General features: G+C 31.7%; 2 protein-coding genes across 2 annotated transcripts; one reads left to right on the top strand and one right to left on the bottom strand.

The window, feature by feature from the left end:
- Positions 1-397: 397 nt before the first annotated feature.
- LOC106665770 (meiotic recombination protein SPO11) lies at positions 398-17,157 on the bottom strand. The gene is made up of 9 exons (XM_014392471.2): positions 17,093-17,157; positions 3,445-3,579; positions 3,264-3,386; positions 3,010-3,141; positions 2,212-2,402; positions 1,793-1,938; positions 1,593-1,730; positions 1,226-1,405; positions 398-1,063 (listed from the first exon to the last, which is right to left on the bottom strand). The coding sequence occupies exons 2-9, from the start codon at positions 3,570-3,572 to the stop codon at positions 944-946; spliced, it is 1,158 nt and encodes a 385-aa protein (XP_014247957.2). The 5' UTR covers positions 3,573-3,579; positions 17,093-17,157; the 3' UTR covers positions 398-943.
- Positions 5,087-19,276, top strand: LOC106665771 (E3 ubiquitin-protein ligase sina-like). The gene is made up of 4 exons (XM_014392474.2): positions 5,087-5,444; positions 5,528-5,660; positions 17,977-18,232; positions 18,301-19,276. The coding sequence occupies exons 1-4, from the start codon at positions 5,421-5,423 to the stop codon at positions 18,791-18,793; spliced, it is 906 nt and encodes a 301-aa protein (XP_014247960.1). The 5' UTR covers positions 5,087-5,420; the 3' UTR covers positions 18,794-19,276.
- The last annotated feature ends 1,472 nt before the right edge of the window (positions 19,277-20,748 follow it).

Genomic DNA, 20,748 nt, shown 5'->3' with positions numbered 1-20,748 from the left:
GAAATACACTGATATTTTCAGATTGAAAGACAACATGTCAATAGCCTGGCAATTTCTCACCAAATGTATCAATAAATGCACATGAAGCTAGGAGAAACTCGAAATTTCTACAAATTTCTTACAAAGAATTTTTCAGATGGAATGGACATCTGAAAGAGGTTGACATTAATAAACACAGAATGTATAAATTGTTTATAAAAGAAGAAGCAATTCTTTCACATTAACTAACAGAATTAAGCAACATTCTGCATGAGATAATGTATAAGGACGTACATGGTATTATCATGGATGAATATCATCATTGCAACCATAAAAAATAAACATGTCTTTCATTCTTCATAAATATATTTCTATAAATAAACCTTCACGAAGTATAACAAAAAAATTACATGTTAATACAATTTCAATTCATAATTTTTTCTTTACTATAGGTAAAAAATGTGTATTTAGGTTTTTTTTTTTCCGACCCTACTGGTCATTTAGGCCTTGAGACAGTATTAAAAAAGTTATAAAGTTCTTTAGAAATTTGACATAAATAATTAGTATTTAAATTTACCTGAAAATAATTTTGTCTCTATAGCAGTGACACCAGAGCTATCTCCACTTTGAAGTACAAACCAACCAAAACGCAACTAAATTAAATAGCAAGCAGAGAACATTTTTACAGGCAAAATACATATATTTTTGTAAATGTTATAAATATAGAAGTGATAATGAACAACTAAACTTTTAACTATTAGAAAAAAGAAATCTTAGAAATTATAAGAGAAACTCAATAAAGTTGTTTTGATTTTACAATTCCGTAAATATGAATTGATGAATTATCAGTGAAATGCTGATGAAACATTAAATTTGACATTTAACATTAATTATCATGAAAACTTAATTATTGTTATTTTCTAAACTTAATTTTTTCCACGAAATAAATAAAAATTAAATAAATTTAAATCCACCCTTTTGACGCCAATTTCATGGGGATGTAAACATCTGTCAGATATGAATTTGATATTGTTCCAATTCCTTCAATTTCAGTTTTCAACCCAAGTTGAATCATCAGTTTTACCTACGGTAGTATAAATTAATAAAGTAAATTCGACCATGAGCGAATAACGTTATTAACTTTAAAAAAGTTAAAATAGTTAAGTGCACATTTATGTTGAAATCAAAAATGTTCACTACCAAAATAATAAATAAAAAGCAAGACCATTTTATATCAAATAAATACTTGATCTTTAAGAGCTTCATTTTCACTAATAAAAGGTCTCGTCAATAGTTTGTTTGCTTTCTTAACATCTTGTGTTGACATAATTTGTGCTTTTGGAAAAAAATCTGTAATGTCTGATGGGTGTATCCCAATCCACTTGATAGAAGGGACCGCCAATATGTCACACAGATGGACGTATGACTGTAAACAATAACATGATTAAGACCTACCTCATTAATAACAGCCAGAAAAAAATTATTATGCATATTTGTGTTGTTTTTAAAACATTTTATGACTAAATTTTTAAAGACTTAATTTACAAAAACATGAAAAGTATAGTGTTGTTAGTAAAGGGAGAGACAAAGAAAGGAAAGAAAATGAATCTTACCAAAGAACCAAAACGGTATACACTCATAATTTCAATACCGTATGGATCAGCGTCAACCAGGGAAAATATTGGAACAGAAAGTTGAACAGAAATAAGTTTCAATAAAATCCTAGTGTTGAGATCAGGAAAACCTTTCGCCTGAAATTAATTTAAACTTCTTTTATTACAAACAGAGATAATTAATCACTAATAATACTTACAGTAATAATGATGCATGGGCCATGGTGTTTTAGAAACTCCTCGTTAATAATTTTTTGAAAAGCTGCATACTTTTCAATGACCAATGCAAATTTAGCTGAACTGGTAAGGGTAGCTCCAAAAGGTAAGTCGTTCGGAATAAGTACACCTGTTTTCAGGATTAAAAAGTTATATCTGATATTTCACATTTGTCTAATTCAATTTCATAAATAGTATTGATTGAAAATTTAAAAAATCAATAAATTTGTAAATGTACCCTATTTAGATTATGGAAAATTGAATTGCTTAAATTTAAAATACAGAAGTCAAAATTGTGTTCTATGAAAGTTTCTCTGAAAATTATTTATTAAAAAAAGTCACAAATTTTGTTAGGACTATGGACAGTGTTTAGTTTATAGTATATTGTGAAATGTATAATCACCTTCACCTCCTGAACAATCAATGTTTCCTGACTTGGTTGCTATATTCAAAGAACCAGCAACTATACCTTTAGACGATGAAAGAATCCCAAAATCCCAAGGAGGAACATCGAGAAGAGAGCTTATAAACTGCAATGAGTTATCTAGTTCATCCATGGATTTAATGATTGCGATATTTTGATAATAAAACTCCCTTAAAAAATAATATTTCAAGAATAACTACATATGGTGTAAAAAATTATTTGCAATTTTGTTTAAAAAAAATAACTTTTGATTCTTGTATAAAAGCAATTGTACAAAACTTCAGGGATAAAACCAATTGGTAATAAAAGAAGCTCAGGCTTTTGAGAAATATATCCCCTTCATCAAACTTTCAAGGATATTCATTTCATTAGGACTTTGAAACTATTATTAATAATTACAAGATTCATAAAGATCGACCATAGTCCTGATGGAGAAAATTCCACAAAAGCTTGAAGAAGGAACTGATCGAAGAACTTTTCTTTCAAATTGACCTAATCCCTGATTTTTAATATAAAACTGTAATATAATTAGTATATTAAATTACAAATTGTTTGTAAAATTGTTTTATATGTTAGAATATCAAACTGACAAAAGTGATGTTTTCTAGCCATTTTACAATTGTGACTGCATCATCACCGATGGAACAGTTTAGTCACACTTATTTAAACTTTTTTTTTGTACACAATTACATAACAGGGTTTGCAGGCAGACTATTAATAAAAGCCTGTTTGACTTGTGCAATATAAATTACCAGAAAGACTAAAACAGAAATTTACCTTTTGGTGACCGAACTTCCAAAACTGATAAGCTTAAGCAGTTTTGATAGTATCTTTATGAGAAATAGCAATCCAGTTTTTGATGGTACTGACTGAAATTTAAGCCCTTCTCCAGTCTTCATTAAATACAATCTATAAATTAATTTTGACTATTTTAAAACCTGATCAAAAAGTAGCAATTCTTCAATATTTAAATTAATAATCAACAAAACTCTTTTCCAATTTCTTTAAACTACTAACAAAATATGCCTCACCTTTCTTGAAATTGACAGTTGGACCAAATTGGTTTTATTATTTTGATTTTTGAAATTTTTGGATTTTGAATAGCTTGTTTTACATCTAACATGATATTGTGTATTCTTTTAACCATGATAAGTCTGCACATAATCAATACTGCATATTAATAAAAAGAAAATTTACAATTATAACAATTACCGATCCATAGAAGTTCTCATTACACAGTTTGAACTCCTAACAAGTTCTGAGCTCAAGTCAGAAAGATTATTGTTAATCTTTTCTTTCAGTACGTTATTGTTGGTTTCCATTTTGATGAAGGAGAACATCTTCTTTCTTTAATGTTGAACAATAAAAAATAATATGATCCAAACACATACATACTTATACATTATATATTAATATATCAGTCTGTTTGTGGAATTTATCCAACTTATATTGGTGTTCAGAAATGAAATATCATAATCTATAATTTGTTAGAAGCTTTTCCTTGGAGCGTATGAGGGATTTGAAGATATATATAAATCAGCAATCAGTAAAACATCACTATTAATATTTAAAAGATTGATGAGTTCATCGTAATGTGTGTAGTATAGGTGGGAGGTACAAAAAGTACCAAGTACTGAAATATAGGCTTAAAATGACAGAATGACATCCACTAAGTTAAGTAAAACCCAAATTGCTCATTATACTTATATTTCAATCCTTCATTGAACATGAGAAAATTGATTTGTTTATATCTGTTCTTTTTCTGCTATGAAATGTCTATTTTAGTAAAACTAAAAAAGCAAATGACATTTTTGATCAGACTTAATGCAATTCAGTAGATTCAGCATCTATCGTAAAAATTAAATACTGATTCGTACATTGTAATGTGAATGATTGGAAGGCATAAAACAAGCTGTAACTGACGAAAGTTGCCACAAATATACAAGAATAGTTTATCAGAAAACTTGTGCCCATCCAGGTCCTATGTTTAAATCAAAATAAAAAGTCATCATGTACTTAAATTATGAAAAGTACATTTTAATAATAGTTAATACAAACTGGCACACTAAACTTCTTTTTCAGTTCAACATCTCACTTGAATGTAATGATTAAGTAGTGAAATTCTGTGTAGGAGATGACTAATGATGTCTTGTTTTTCTTCTATGAAACATCAAATTTAGTAAAAGTAAAAACAAAATGACACATTACATTTAATCTAACCTAAAATGCAATAATAGATTTAGTCTGTATCGTAAAAATTAAAAATTGACTCATACATTGTAATGTATATAAGTTGTAGGGTAGAACATCTTGCTCAAACAGAAGAAGAGCTGGGCTAATATACAGAAATTGAACAAGGTAAAATGAGATCATTGTACACTACATTTTTTTTTTCAATTCTAATAATTATTCAAATTGTACTCCTTCCTCGTGAAACATTTATTTTGTAAAAACAAAATGGTATATATAAACTTATTTTTCAGTTCTTCATCAAACTTAAGCTATTGAAATTATGTATTAGTACCTAGCAAAAACATTAAATATTGACTCATAGATTGCATCATGTTTGACATAGTTTTTGAGGTCAGTAAACTGTACGAAGCTAGCAGAAAGTGAAGATGGGTTGTCACCAATATGCAGGATGTACTTAAGAAAATTGTGCGTTTTTTTTTTTTGGCTGTTTTTTCAAATAGAAATGAAATATTTTATTTTTTGTTTATTTATTTTTTTCAATGTATGTTGGAGTAAATGCGAAAGCAAAATTAAAGCAAGAATTTAATATTCAGTTCTCCATCGAATAAGGCAACATATCTTTTAAGGAATTGATTGTCTTGAGAAAAAAATCTCTTAACGTAGACCAGGGAGCGTTCAATACAATACCTCTTTCTACAACCTAGACAAAATTTTGTGATGCACTCCATGGTCCAAATAAATAAAGAAACGAATCATCGGATTTCATTCATCCCTTTGGACACGAGGTACCGCCGTAGTAGGGGCATGAGCCATGACTCATGCGCTGATGCCGACCTTTCTCCGTCCAATCCAAAGCATACAGTTGACGTTTAAAAACTACTACAAATACACGGACGCTCAGTTGTACAATAGTCGTACTTTAGTTTACGTCTCTCAATCCTCGATTTTTTTTAAAAGTTCTTGTGTTTCCTACATCAATCCTGTTATATCGGAATATGTTCGATAAGCTTAAACATTGGGTGAGTCTTATAATACCTAGATTGAAATATTTTACAAAACTGTGATTGTTTTCAAATAAATTTTTCTTAATTGCGATAAACAGACCATGGGGTTCTTGGATTGCCTTCCGAACAATGAAATGGAATCTTGTTCGGACTTCAATTATTACACGAGGGATACAGATCCGAGAGAGCTCCCTCGCCCCAAGAAGTATCCTAGTTTGGAATTTCCATCAGGTAAGCTTATAAGTTAAAATAATATAATAGAACGAATAAGATGGTTAGGGATTTATTAAGATGTAATAAAAATTTCGAAAGTCTTATACTCAATAAATTTATATTTATCAGGCAAATTTGTTTTAAAAACATACCGGGAGCGTTAAAAAGGATGTTCTGAAAGCTTCGGGATCTTTAAAAGAATGCGGCATCTTTGTATTTCTCTGAAGGAGTCTATTTGTTTTGAAGCATGTTCTGTATTTAAAAAATTCCGACGGTAATAGCAAGTCCCTAGATTGTTTACAGTAATTTAAACAATAAGCAGTATGTTGCCAAATTTATATATTTGGATTACTGTTAAAATAATGTTAAAACGTTGTCAACCCGTCTTTTCTTTGTTTATATTCAAATTGGAAATTAAATTCAGCGATTTATCTTATCTTAGGACGTTTACGCTCTTAGCCTTTGCAATTAAAAAAATCCACAAAGGGCAAAATAGAATTTTCTAGATTGTCAACGCAAAATGACGTTTTATGCGACTTTGAATAGATAAACATTTGATTGATATGTGCATGTAGTTGACTTGCTCAACCCCAAGTGAATTCTAGTGACTAATTTAAACGGCCGAATTACCAAGTTTAAAAGGAGCAGAAGGTCTTTAATTGTATTGCCTTGCACAGTCTGTACGAGTTATTTATTGTGTTATTGTCATTTTGAAAGCTAAAGCTCTAGAAAAAATTTAAAGCATGACATCCAATATGCCCATGGAGGCATTTAGTACAGTTATTTTATTTTTGTTAAATAACATTAAGTAATTTTCAATTTAATCCTAAATTGAACTCAAAATACAGAATTGATTATAAAGAGCTGGGTACAAATCTTGGCTGATTATTTCTTCCCGGCTTTTTTACCCTAGGATGAATCATAGCTAGATTGAAAAGGGAAAGCATATCTGTCAATCTCTTACTGATTTGGACAAGTACACAGCATAGGGCGTAAAATTTTCCTCGTCGGAAAGGAAAGAAAAAGTGTTTTTTTTTGTTTTGTTTTTCACGGTCCTTTGGCAGCCTTCTTTCTGCAGTAGAAAGTTGGATGTGGATTGTGGCCAATGATGCAACTACGAACAAGATAGCACTAGTCATGAGATCCGGTTTAGCAAGAATTTCATATCCCGAAGTTGAAATTATGTTTTTGCTCTTTTTACTACTCACCCTTTGTACTATTAAACGGTTAAAATTGTTTCAATAGCAAAAAAAGTGGTAATTTGACAAAATTAGACCATCAATGGTAATAATTTTTCAGTAAACGTGAATTGGAAGCAATCATGTATGGNCCCTCCCCTCTCCTCCCCTCTCCTCTCCTCTCCTCTCCTCTCCTCTCATATCTATCTATCTATCTATATCTTACTTTATATTTTTTATATAAAATAATATTAATTCATTCATTCTCTTTCACTCACTATCTATTTATCTATTACTTTCCTCTTACTTAACAAAACAAATAAATTCATTCTCTCTCCCTACCTCTTCATTCTTTCTCTATTTGTACCTTATTCTCATTTTACATTTTTCGTCTTGCCTTCTTTTCCACTTACTTTACCCACTCACTACTTATTACTATATTATCTACCTCTTCTCCTTCTAAAGCAGTAGTCAATTAATTCATTTCCCCTCTCTTTCTTCTGTGTGTGTATGTAAACAATATTCTTCATGTTAATACGTCGCTCTATGTGTTCGAATATAAGTTGTTTTTCAACAGTTTCAATTGATAAACTAGTTCGGTAATTTAGTAAGTGACTAGATTTGAATACTTTTAACTTAAGAGAATCCAATTATATTTCTTTACATTAATTATACACAGCGACCAGTTAAAATCAATGGCTGTACATGATAATTCAATGGTCTTTATTAATTTTTTTTGAAAATACCTTGATGGGTTTGCTTGTTAAAAAAGTTTTAAAGTATATACATCTTTAGCTAAGGATTAACGATGGATGATTTTATGCCGTTTCTTTGCTTCGTTTACTAGAAAAGGAACGTAGGAAATATTGGAGCTGACGCTACTTATCAGTTTTTAATGTACTTCGAGAATTAGTCGGACTTAAATTAAGGAAATGACCTTTACTCTGCTTGTAAAGCACAGTTCTTCTGGTTGGAAAATTCCAAGTAGGATTAAAAGCAAAACTATAAATAAACTAAATCAATCAAATTAATGGGTTTACGGGAAATCTTGCTTTTTTCCCAAATGTCGATTTGGAAAGTATGGGAAATTGTAAAAGGACCTTAACTAAATTCGAAACTATTTGTCACCCGATCATGGTTTCATTATAAAATTTCCTTCAAATGTAAAGAAATGACATTTTCAATGCACTGTTTTACAGGAAACTTTTGATTTCAAAACAAAGGAAAAATACAGTAAAATCCTTAACAATTCTTCAACCAAGCGAGTCGTCTTGTTAACATCTTTTTATTAATCACATGTTGCCACACACGACAGGCTGGAAGCTGTGACCGCTTCCGGGAAGTGGTCCTCTGAGTCACTCGGTGCATTTTCTCAGAGGTTCAATGCGACAGCTCAATAATTTAAAGTATGCATGAAATTACAGGGTGGTGGAAGTTGATACACCATTCTCACATACCTCGTTTCCTTTCCGATTGAGTTGGTGTGATACTCTTCACCTTTCTTGATTTGAAACGTTCTATAAAACAATTATTGATGGCTGTTCGTTTGGAACTAGAATATTTCATGAGGTATTGGTTTTAATGTCACTGATTAAAAAATGGGCATAATCAAGTTTTTAAAAAACTTATTACGAAAAGTTTGGATTTTTCTCAGGAGACCTGGAAACGGCGTCCTGCTTGGCATAATAAGATATAATGTAATACATAATTATTAATAATACGTAACATTACTGATAGTTATTAATTTACCACAAGTAACCAGTAAAAACCAGTTTGAAAATTATTTCCTTATTAAGGAATCAAAAAGTTAAATTCTTTGAAACAGATGGTCAGTATGTGTTTTTATTTTAATTGATTTTCTCAAGGCTTAGTTTATTATTAAATTCATTCCCCAATACATATAAAATATGAGAGAGTGGAAACAAGCTGCAGCCGGATAACCATGCTCTTTTTTAACAATAAACATTTTTTTTATATATTTCATTGTTGGTTTATGTGTAGTGTCGAATGGAAAGTCACGCTCTTTTGATTTAGGCCGTGTTTTATATTTTTATTGATCAAGGACAGGCGATAAATAATATTAACAGGGCCGTTGGTGTGAAAGATCAACTATTTTCTCGATACGTTTCAACTGTTTTGTTTTATATCTTATTTTATTGCTCAAGAATCACCGTATAAATTATCAAAATCTGTCCTGACTTTATTTAAAATTAAAAATATTGATTTTGTCCATAATTTTCTAAAATTCTTGGATAACGAATTTAATTATCTGTTGGTTTTAACTAAAACTTAAATCCCTTTGCACACCTTTCGATGGAGTCTTATAATCCTTATTTAATTGTTTTGAATAGATGCTGCGATTTTAATTATAGACTGAAAATTAGTATAAAGAGCGTTATAAAAGTTGAGTGATGATAAAAAAAAATTTATTGTTAGATGCATTGACCACTTTTTTACTCACGAATAGTTTGCATATTGGTATGTTTTGGATGAACAAATTCCATTGTTTCGTCAAGATCATCAGGGCAAAACAATTTTAAATATCTCCAGACATTGACATATGTAAGTTTTAATAGATGGTTTCAAATTTTTTTTGAAGACCGACTCAGTCCCCCTAGGTTGCTTTGACGATGATGACCGTGAAATAGATGGAAATTGGCAGATAACAATTGAATTTGTCCATCCAGACCATACCAAGATCAAAAATTTTTGTAACAAAAATTGTACCGGTAAATTGTTTAATTAAGCTAACACAGTGGCTCTTTTTATATGAAAGAATTCTTTACTCTGTCATGCCCACACTTGCAGGTGACATAATTATAAGTCAGATTTTATTACAAATATTGTAACAATTTTTTAATGTTTTTTACTAACTTTCTTCATCGTAGACTAGAAAAGCAAATATTGTTTAAAAACATGCCAGAAATTATAATTTTTTAAAACTTTTATTTCTTACATTACATTATTCTTATTTATTGGTTTTATAAACACTATGTGTCAAAAATTATCCTTCTTTGCTAATTTTGACTTTGCGCAATATAGAATTAATTTTTTTGACACAATGACAACGTAGATAATTTAAAAAAAAATGCGCTTCTTATTCCAAATTCCCGTAAAATTAGATCGCCTAAACTTAATGCCCTGCTTTATCTCTGTCCATAAGTTGCCAACTTGTAGCCAAGTCCTTTGTGCACGCGTTTGCCCTTGTGTTAAATAGGTGAAAGGTGTTCCCCTGCAACTTCCAGCTTGCATTTGTCATAGGTGTCTTTAAACTTATACGTCCTCACGATTTATTGTTATAAAACCTATTCTTTCCCTCGTACAAAAAAAAATCCTATTTCTCAATAAATGCTACGAAATAGGTTGTGTGGTAAGTGGAGTTATGAGAAAGAAGTATTCAACGCGTTGCAACGAGGGTGAGAGCAAGAATCTTTTTATGTTGCACCAGTGCAAAACTATTTAGAGGCCAGGATGTCTGTGAAAACTTCCGTAAAAAGATGTGCAGACTGCAGTGTAAATTATTGAATTAAAGTACGTTCAACCATTACGGTGCGTTTGTCATATCCTCATAAATAAGCTGTATAGCGCGAACCAGGATCAAGAAACGCAACTAGTCTATTCTGACTTGTTTCATTTTTTAATTCATTCAGTTGCAAAACATATGCGAGAAAGAAAATCATGAGTCTGCACTTCATAAAATTATCGAATCCAGGATGGGATGAAGTGTGTCAAATTGGTATTATGTACTTGCAAAACAGTGGCACACTAATACAATTCTGTAGTTGCACAATCTGTTACAAAATAAACGTTCAATATCCAAAAAAGCGCTGATTCAAAAAACAATTTTTAATTTATATTTAGACGTATAGACCCCTGCTGAGATGCAACACCAGCACCTTTACTCAGTGGGGGGCGTTGCTGAGAACAGTTTAAAAGAAAACACGTTTTTGAAGTACAACGAGCATATTCAAAGCTTTTAATAACTTGGAATGTGAGAGCTTTCAGCCCGGTTTGACTTTCCCTAATATAATTTTATTATCAATGTATTTGCTTTACATTTTTTACTTTTATTGTTAAACGCGAATATACTGTTTTATTTCACTGAGATTATGAAAAACGTTTACGACAAACTCATTATACGACATACGACATACATTTGGAACAAGACTTACGTGATATCTTCGGAAACACAAACAAAAACTAACCAAGTATAAACAAAAATAAAGATATTTCCACGGTATAAAATGAGGTCAGTGCATTTTCGCCAAGGGATTTTTCATCAGAACTGCCAACGATCAAAATTATTGACATCCTTAGTGTCTGCAATCTTTTTCTGTTTTCAATTTGCATTTAAAAGAACATTCCTAGAAGATTGGAGGCCGGATATCGAAAGGGGATTTAGTATAACAATAAACTTTGCCTGGGATCATGAGGAAAGCCTAATGACTATGATCTTCAATTGACCAATCCTTAGGGCTGACTTTGAGGAAGGGAATTCTTTATTGAAAACTGCTTCCTGAAACCAAAACAGTCATTTTCGTTAAAAATAAAATAATGAATGTAATTATAAAAACTAAGAGAAAGATTTTTGTATAAGAATCGACTCTTCTCGTACAGTAGATGTCTGGAAAACTTTAAGGCCACAAAAGATTGGACCTGAACGAGATGTTTAAGTATTCCAAAGGCGAAAAGCTTTGACGGTTGATAATATAAAGGAGCAAATTATAAAAAAAACAGGCATTTATTTAATCCAGAACTATAAATTTATGAATTTCAATGTAGTGACCAAGTTTACATAGATTTCTTGTCCCCGGGATTGGATTTTTATAGGAAAACTGTCTCAAATGGAATTCTACCGGAAGCCCTATGGTTTCTTCAGTCTTAAGTGATCTGATTCTGTCTAGAACACGATTTTGAAGATGCGTAATATAAAGTGAATTAACCCACGCCCAATAACAAGCTGGACACGATTTTGCCTGTTTACTTGTAATGCTACCATTATTGTTAGACAACTGGTTATTACGACTCAAAGACTATCTTGGTCTACCTGAGGGTCTTTGAAAAGAGCCCAAGCTAGGCATACTTTTTTCCAGAAAAAACTTGCTACCTTAATTTTTTAAGTCACTTGTAATTGTGTCATCGAACACACACCAATGAAGGCATAAATATATCAATTATTACATATATTAAATAGTTAGGGTCCACAATGAAAGCTGGTCTACTATAAAAAAAGAAATGGAAACAGACCATTAATTTAATCAATATTGTTGAGAACTATGAAAAGATAGCTACTTAAACCCAAAAACTATCTCAAATCTTTAATAGGATTATTAAAGCTACAGAAAAGCAATTAGTACGTCCGAAAGATGAGACAATACTGTAATAACTAATGTAACAAAAGTAAGTGCGTTTTTTCTTTATTTATAAAAACAGGATGACATTTAAATCTTATCAAAGGTCTGCATACATATGTCATAGATAAATATTCTTTTGTACTAACGTATAAGGGCACGTCACGTCAACGCGCTATACTCGTATAAACAGAGGAAACTTGTGCAATTATTTCAAGAGATGCAGAAGCAGGCAATCCTCAAGCCTGATTACTTTCTTATGTTGGAATTGATCGTTTCCTTCCTACCCTTCCTCAGCTTAAGGAGAGATCAATCAAGGATCAATTAGTCATTGGGCTATCCCCAGTCGAATTGTATTGGCACATCCTCAGGGGTAACGGATTCTTTATATTTTGTCCGAGGAATTAAAGATCTGTTTAGGCCCTCTCGGCGGACCAGCGTGTATTTCGATTCTGGATCAAATAATTGATAAACTGATTCGAGCATCTTAAAATCTACAGTACAGCTTATTTTGAATACTTCTGGTTCTAATACTCAAGAATTAAGAAGTAAGAGGTTGTGCCAAGTTTAAATCTTAAAAATGGTGTGATCGATTGAATGATTAAAATATAGTTCAAATACTACTTTAAGATATTATAACATACCTCAAGCTAAACTTGGCAAAAGAGTAATTTTAAATCCCTTCAAAATTGGGGGAAGTGCAACAGCGGTTTTTTAACGCGTTAGACATGGGGAAAAAGAGCTGACTAGTACTAAAAGCTTAGAACAAGCTTAATCATTGCCGAGATAAAAACTTGTGCTTGAAGATAATTTATTCCTATTACATGTTAAAAGAGCGTAATTTAAAATACAATTACCGCGATGTAGTAAACACGACGGCCTGGAATAATTACACGTTTCCGACCAGTGTCTCTCTCGTACCCTAGAATCTAGATCATATTCCAGAAATCGAAACTTTTCACCACACAGCCATGTGGGAACGACCCGTGAGAAAGATGAGGGTCGCCGGATGCCGCTAAAAAACGAAAGAAAAAAAACAACAGCAAGGGGTTTGGCGTAAATATAAACCATGAAAGGAAGCCATCCCTGCTGCGGTCGCCTCCTATAATTTCTTTTATTGAGAGGGCAGAAGAAAGACGACGATGTAGAACTTCTCCAGAGTCTAAGGCGTGAATAGAAAATTTATTTAAATCTATGGAAATTGATCTCGCCTATGTTGGAAGGTCAGCGGGATTGGGCAGTCCTCACCAATTAATAAATCAGGAGACAGATGATAGACATGGCCAGACAAAGAACAAAATTGGACTTTTAAAACAACGCGATTTAAAGTCCACTCTGTGTACTTAAAACGTCTTAAATCGCAAAAAAAATTTTAAAAAATAGAGGATGCTCAAATTGAAGCAAAAAATTTTTTTCGCCTTTTCTGAGATTTATCACCAGGGTCGGTTAGGGATGGTTAGTTAGGATTTATTTAAAAAAAATATATATTTTATATATAAACCTTATATATAAGGTTTAAATGTTAGGGTGTGAAATGGCCTTAGCCGTTAATACGCCCTTAAAAATTAATAATAGTAATAGAAGCAATGCAATAAAACTATTGTGGAATGCTCTTGTGTTTTGAAGCAATATTTATGTAGTCATTATTGTTTGTGCTTCTGAATAGAGACTAATTTAATAAATTTTCACTAATTTGTTAATAATAAAAATAATTTTAATTTTTTTAAAATAATTTCAAGGGGTTTTTATTCTTCAGTTTCGTTCAAGATTTCACATTTTTACAAGGTATTTTGTTAATTTAAAACTGAGGAAAAAATGGTTCATTTTCAAAAAAAATTAAAATTATTTTATTTGTAGCCTATAAATATTTGTATACATTACAAATGTGATGTTCCTGGAGGACACATGCCATGAGAAACCAGTCAACCCTGGCACTTAATGTGAGGGATTAAGGGGCAAGGAAGTCCCGAGACCATCGTCAATTAAGGCGACATGGCAGTTCTCGGGATGGACATGTATAGAGAGAGCTCGAGCAATAGGGTTAGGATGGATTGAGAGTTTGGTGTGAAACTTTTGGAATCAGGAACGGTACTTTGACAAAAGGAATGTTGAGGTCTTTGTGGATAGTGAGGTTAGTGACGGAATTGACAATTTGTCAGTGGACTTTTTGATTGGAAGGATTGGATGCGCTGGATGTTCGATGGCTTGGCAGAACCCCACCATTCTAGCCATATGTCCAAAGTGGTTGCAGTAAAGTCTTATGTGGGGGTTAGTTTTGTTTTGATGGTCAAGGCAGATTTTGGTCCTAGAAGTCATCATAGTTGTCCAAGTCTTCGGTTGTATTGTTGTTCCTTAAGCCTTGTTTGTGGATTCCATGTCTGCTGTCTAGGTACAGTTCTAAGTATTTGACTTGCATGGAAAAAGGTATCTCTTTGTTGTTTATTTACAATGGAAGCCAAGACTGTTTTCACTATGTGAACATACAATGAGTACATGTTTCTTCATTCAGTCTTGTCCTCCATTTTTTGCACCAGTCTTCGATAAGCTCAAGGTGTTCTGGATGTTGGAGGTAGCTAGGATAGGATTTGAGGTAGAGGACAAAATTGAGGTATTGTCCGCATAGATGGTGATGACAGTGTTAGGGAGTATAGGTAGGTCAGCAGTATAAATGATATAAACAATGGGACTGAGAATGCTCCCTTGTGGGATGCCGGTTTGGATTTGTCTGACTTTTGAGAACTCGTTGCCTTTTCGTGTGCGTGCGTGTGTGTGTGTGTGTGTGATATGATATATGATGAACTTAATTAGGCTTAATTATTTATTTAGTATAATATTGTAAATCAGGATTGTTTGTGAATATGTACTATACAAAAAAAAGTATAATATATATTTAAAATATATATATTTATATATATATTAAATATATATTATATACATATTATATATATATACATATTAAAGTTAGATTCAGTTAAACAATAGCGTTTATTACTCAAAAAATATTTGTATATGTGATTTCAATGTCAATGATAAAGAGAGCATACTTGTAGGGACTTAAAATAATTGGATCGTCAATTCCCTAATGTAAAACTTCCTTGTTTCAATTTAAGATTTCATTAATTTACCCATGTTTAGTCAATCCAGTTTTTTGTCGTTTTTATTTCTTTTGTCATATAATTCCTGCATCACCAGGGATTTCCACTTTTGTCCTTTTTTTAGGTTTACTAGGTTGGAAATATGAATGAGGGCTGACACTGACTATTTTTGTGTTTCAAATGATGACACTATTTCCTTCCCCAATCCAACTACTTTATAAGAATTAATTTTTCAAGAAATGCAAAAAACTGCACCCGCAAGTTTTGGAAATGGAGGGGCCTCGAGTAAGATGAAGATTCTATTTTGTTGGTTTGTTCAGGGCTTTGTTCTTGGAAAATTAACGAAATTCTGAATAAAATTTTAGGCTCATGTCGTTCTCCTCCCGTGTTCTTAGTTGCTGAGTTAATTTTTATTTTTCTATGTAATCAGAAATGTTCAAAATTTGCAATATACTTCAAATATGCAAATTTATACAATATTCTTCTAATACTCAAAAAATGCAGAATAAAATTTGAAGTACCATACTATTGAGGTATGATTTGGCAAATATTTGGTCATCATGGTCATAAATGTGGTAATAAGCAGCATAAAAAGAATGCAATTGCATACAAATCCTGGCCCTAATGATGACACTTTAGTCGAAAGCACTGTCCATAAGTCACTTGCTCGGTTCAGAAGCAGAAAGTTCCATTGAGGCAAAGCGCTCTGGTCGTCTTTCATCATAGATGAAGACCAAATCAAACTTTTGTCAAAAATAACTCCCTGAGGCATTATAGAGGCACAACACAAATTGTACAAGTGATGTATGGGTTCCTCACATGTTGACTGAGAAAAATTATTTGACCTCATTTCCATCTGCAATTCCCTACTAAAGGTAATGTTAATGACCCATTTTTAAAAAGATTGATAACATGATGAAAGTGTGGCTTCTTTACAACAACACTCAGAGAGGAAAATCCTGGCGAAAAAGCAGTGATCTTCTTATAACAACCAAAAGCCAAATTACATCCCAAGAAGGAGGCCTTGTTCCTAAGTGTGGGGGTTGGCAAGTATGGTCTGAAGTTTGCCATATCTCATGCCATGGGAACGTAAAGACTCTTTATTGCTCGAGGTCGCTTGGCCTTTCCTCTGTAGTGTCGATAAATACTTGGGGCTTGACGGATGACAAGCTTCAATACTGTTCGAGCACATGTTCTCACAATCTGTTGTCATTTGTTGCAGTTGTACCAGATTATTCTGAACGGAATTCATTTTTCAACATCTATAAATCATAATAGAACCCTGTACTAGTGTTAATCTTTAAATCGAAACTGACTTCATTAAAAAAATTTACACAATGGATGACTAGTGGACATTTGATATTCACCAAGCTATGAGCGTTTCTGCACCTTGGGAACGGCTTACGGTCGGAATACAGGTCTCAAGTCTGCAAATATTTTTTTGGAATATGGATTGGAAGGAGAGAGTGTTTTCGTATGAGGTTATTCTGCCCAACCAAATCAATTCTAGCATATACTGCACCCAATTGGAAGGATTAAAGTCAATTGATAAAAAAACTGACATTGACACATGACAAGGGGATTGTTATCCACCAGGATAACGCACATCATGTCCATAATCCATATTATTGCTAGTGGAAAATCAAAAATATATGTTATTTACTTTTAATTGTGTTTTTATGTATTTTAAAATGTTTGATAACTTTTCAAGATGGACTGTTTGACTAATTGACTAATTTGACTAATTGACTAATTTCAGAATAATACCATCGTCATGACTGTTCAAATTAAAAATAAATTAAAATTGTAATGAAAAAATTAATTACCTTATTGGTTCTGTAATCTGGTTCTGAAACAGCTTGGATCTCACTGTTGAATCTTTCTCAGCCCTGCCAACCTAGGATATTTTATGCTCATAAAATTAGAAGTTTATTTCAAATTCAAAATCAAGATATACAATAGATATTTGATAAATGAATGTATCTCATGTTCAATAATTTATTCATGACATATTAGACAAGTTCAACTATTATACTTATTTCAATTAATTTATCTTTTTATATAAGGTTTTGGCTGAAATGAAAAAGTTAGTGTCACATTTTATTTCAGCCAAAACCTTACATAAAAAGATTAATTAATTGAAAGAAGTAATTTGGTCAATCAGACCACCAAATATAATGGATATATTATACTTATTTTGAATTGATTGATTTGTACAAGTTCAATTCTGCACATACATGTACATATAAATAAGTACACATTCAGAATTGCTTACGACTACTTGAAAAGCTGCAAGAATCACTTACTTTGGGTCTTGGCAGTCCAGGGTCAAACCTCAGTCGTATATGTTTTCAACAGCTAGATCATTTCAGCCTCCAATGTTTGCAGTTTTTAAAGCTAGATACACTCACACTCCTTAATTCTTAAATACATTCTTTCCTATGATACCATCCACTCAAGTAGGGTCCACAATGGCAATAATTATTTAACTTGATTTACCTAAGATCATTTTGGTCAGAAACATTTTAGATAATAATCTTAAAAGACTGCAGACCACATAAAGAAATGTCACAATTTAATTCAAATTACTGGCGATGATTAAATAATGTATAAATAATACCCTAGGTATTTCACAGCCAATTTTCAGAAGTCAAAACTATGTTATTTTGAATGGATCACATTTATAATTAAACTATTGCTTTATTTTCAGCAAGTCCCTGTACTCCATCAGATGGCTGTTCTTGCTATAATTGCAGAGAGTTGATCGAGCTATCCGAATGTCCTATTTGTACCGGAGATTATCAGAGAGGTGTCACTGCTTGTGAGCATTGTGGTAATGTTACATGTTGGGGGTGTGCCGCACGTCTTCCAGACTGTCCTTTTTGCCGCCGACCAAGAACTGCTGCAAGAAATACTGCGCTCGAAAGGATATTTAGCAAATTACAAGTCCCCTGTAAACCTTCAAGGTAATTATACTAAGTGATTATTATTTGTCCTTCTTCTGCAATAATAATGATTGATTGTTTATTAACAGATTACAGAATAAAAAACTAGATACTCACCAGGAAGAACACATGTGCCTTGTAAAAAGAGACTGTACTTGGAGAGGCATGTTGGCTGATTTGGCATCGCATTTAGAAGGAGATCATTCAGTTTCTGTTCTGGTAGCCAACGGAATAACAATCGAGATAGCCGGGTTTAGAAGCAAAGTGAAAATGAGTGAGTTACGAGGACGCCAGTACACCATTTCTCTGGCGTGCTTTGCTTCTATATTCGTCTGCAATATATCCCTTCATAAAAAACGTCTTCGTCTTCTTTTCACTGGAGCATCGTCGCACAGATCTCAGAAATTTGGTGCATGCCTTGAAGTCGAAAGCTCATACAGAGTCATGAAAGGAATAATGCCAGTGTCTTCCCAGTGCTACAAGCATAAAGAACTTTACATTTCCTGCAGCAGCCTTCTTTCCCCATGGCGCCAGACTGATGATGTTGTAAAAATAACTATTACTATTCGACCAATAAGTTGATTGCCATTGAAAATGTCATCTAGTCAAATAATCAACAGTTACCAACTGTGTTCTCGAATATTTGTGATAAATATGACTAATTAATGTTTACCTCATTAAAACAGTGTGTTGGTATTTTATTATACAATTTTTTTTTATATAATTAGTTTGAAGTAGCAAGTCATTTATTCCAGTTGAATATATTGCTCAAATTTGGCACTGCATTTAAAAGAAATGTGAATTTTGTGATAAAAATGGTAAGCATTAATAAATTCAATATAATCTTATTTAAACTGCCATGAATCTATGATGTAGGGACAACTATTTAGTGAAAAACTTATTTTCTTTGTCATTACAATTTAATTTTAGTGCATTTGTATAAAGTTATATAAATATAATATATTGGTGCTCAAATAATGTTAATAAATTGTACTAAATATGTTTTGTTCATGATTTCCAACACCTAACATAAAATGAGCAATGAAATATTATGTAGAAATACTAACAAAATATGCAGAGAAGATTTGCACATGCTGTACATTCAGCTTTAATCAGATTTCTACTTTTAGCCCCTGTAAGTTTTTTTCCTTTCCTGTGGATGAAATTTGTTTTGTCCTTGTAATTTGTGTACTTACAAATCTCAGTAAAGCCAGTTCACGATTTATGCAGTTGTAAAGGTGAAATAAAAATAAATAAATAAACCCTTACACTTCATTTTAATTTATTAAACAAGTACAAAGTTTACATACAATAATTACAAATGTGTTATAAAAAAATTAAAAACAAAAATTCACACTCAAAGGTGAATCACATAATTTCTTAAGACTAATTGTGCGTTGGCGTATGAAGCTTAGCCCTAATTATTCACAAGTTCACAAACCAAACTCAATGGGTTAAGTGTTATAATTGTACTTGTGCTGTACAAATATTTTGCGTTCAGTATTAAAACTTCTCAAAGTGCTTTAAATTTATTCTTTTATTTATTTTATATTATTTATATACTCAAGGCACATATTTTATTTGCAAATTATATTAAAAAAATTTGGAAGGAAATAGAAAATATAAACCAGCAATATCCTCTTGTGAGATATTTTGATTTACAATGTTTGGAATAATCTTTGCACAACAAATGTATAAAAATAATTTTTGAACAGAACATATCCATGAATATGTCCTATGTTGTGAAGATGTACTGACTAGGGACGGTATTTCTTTAAAATAATTAAATAAATGACCAGTTATAAATAATGGAAGTTGTAAATTTGCTAGAAGATAATACACACATAACTACTAAAAAAAATCGCAATTTCTATATACAACTGTATTTTCACCATTTTTTGTCAGGCACTCTAAACTTATTTACATTTTTTCCCATTCACAGTTGTATGTTAAATATATTTTTTATCAATTACAAAAACAATTAGGAAGCATTATTAATTTTAATATGAAATGCACAAGAAAAATACTTCATTTTACAAATTTTGACACAGTTATTTACAGGTTAATCTCTTGAAAATATTGTCTCTGGAATGAAACTAGTCAAGTGAAAATATATTCACTTTTTACTTAAACTAATGCATGTATATTTTATTAAAGAAATCCCATTAAGGAATTAACTGCTATTTCTAAAAACGCACGTACAAATCATTTGGAATGTTCAGTGTATGACAATTTCATAACACTAAGGAAACTGAAAATTTATCTAGCCATAAAATTATTTCATTAGACACTATTAAAATACACCAAAAGATTGATGAATAATTAAACAATAATATAAATCATTAGAAACTATATNTTACATATATAAAACCCCACTAACCAAAATAAAACGCAACTTACTTTCAAAGGAAAATAATTGAGAATATAAAACTTAAGTAAAACAAGGTGAAATAGTGGCTCCCAGGTGCAAAGACCACATGGCATCAGAGCCAAATTAAAAACAAAAAATCAATGAGCAGATGCTAGGATGTAATTAT

The sequence above is a fragment of the Cimex lectularius genome, unplaced genomic scaffold (assembly GCF_000648675.2).
Source record: "Cimex lectularius strain Harlan isolate CLEC.00 unplaced genomic scaffold, Clec_2.1 scaffold104, whole genome shotgun sequence".
Taxonomy (NCBI): domain Eukaryota; kingdom Metazoa; phylum Arthropoda; class Insecta; order Hemiptera; family Cimicidae; genus Cimex; species Cimex lectularius.
The sequence above is the reverse complement of the archived record's forward strand: the minus strand, read 5'-3'. Positions and strand labels throughout refer to the sequence as shown.

Coding starts and splice junctions, on each gene's coding strand:
- LOC106665770 (XM_014392471.2), bottom strand. CDS start 3,572: ATGTTCTCCTTCATCAAAATGGAAACCAACAATAACGTACTGAAAGAA. Junction 1,406..1,592: donor TATACCGTTTTGGTTCTTTG/GTAAGATTCATT, acceptor TATTGTTTACAG/TCATACGTCCATCTGTGTGA. Junction 1,064..1,225: donor ATGAAGCTCTTAAAGATCAA/GTATTTATTTGA, acceptor ATACTACCGTAG/GTAAAACTGATGATTCAACT.
- LOC106665771 (XM_014392474.2), top strand. CDS start 5,421: ATGTTCGATAAGCTTAAACATTGG. Junction 5,445..5,527: donor TCGATAAGCTTAAACATTGG/GTGAGTCTTATA, acceptor TGCGATAAACAG/ACCATGGGGTTCTTGGATTG. Junction 5,661..17,976: donor TAGTTTGGAATTTCCATCAG/GTAAGCTTATAA, acceptor CTTTATTTTCAG/CAAGTCCCTGTACTCCATCA.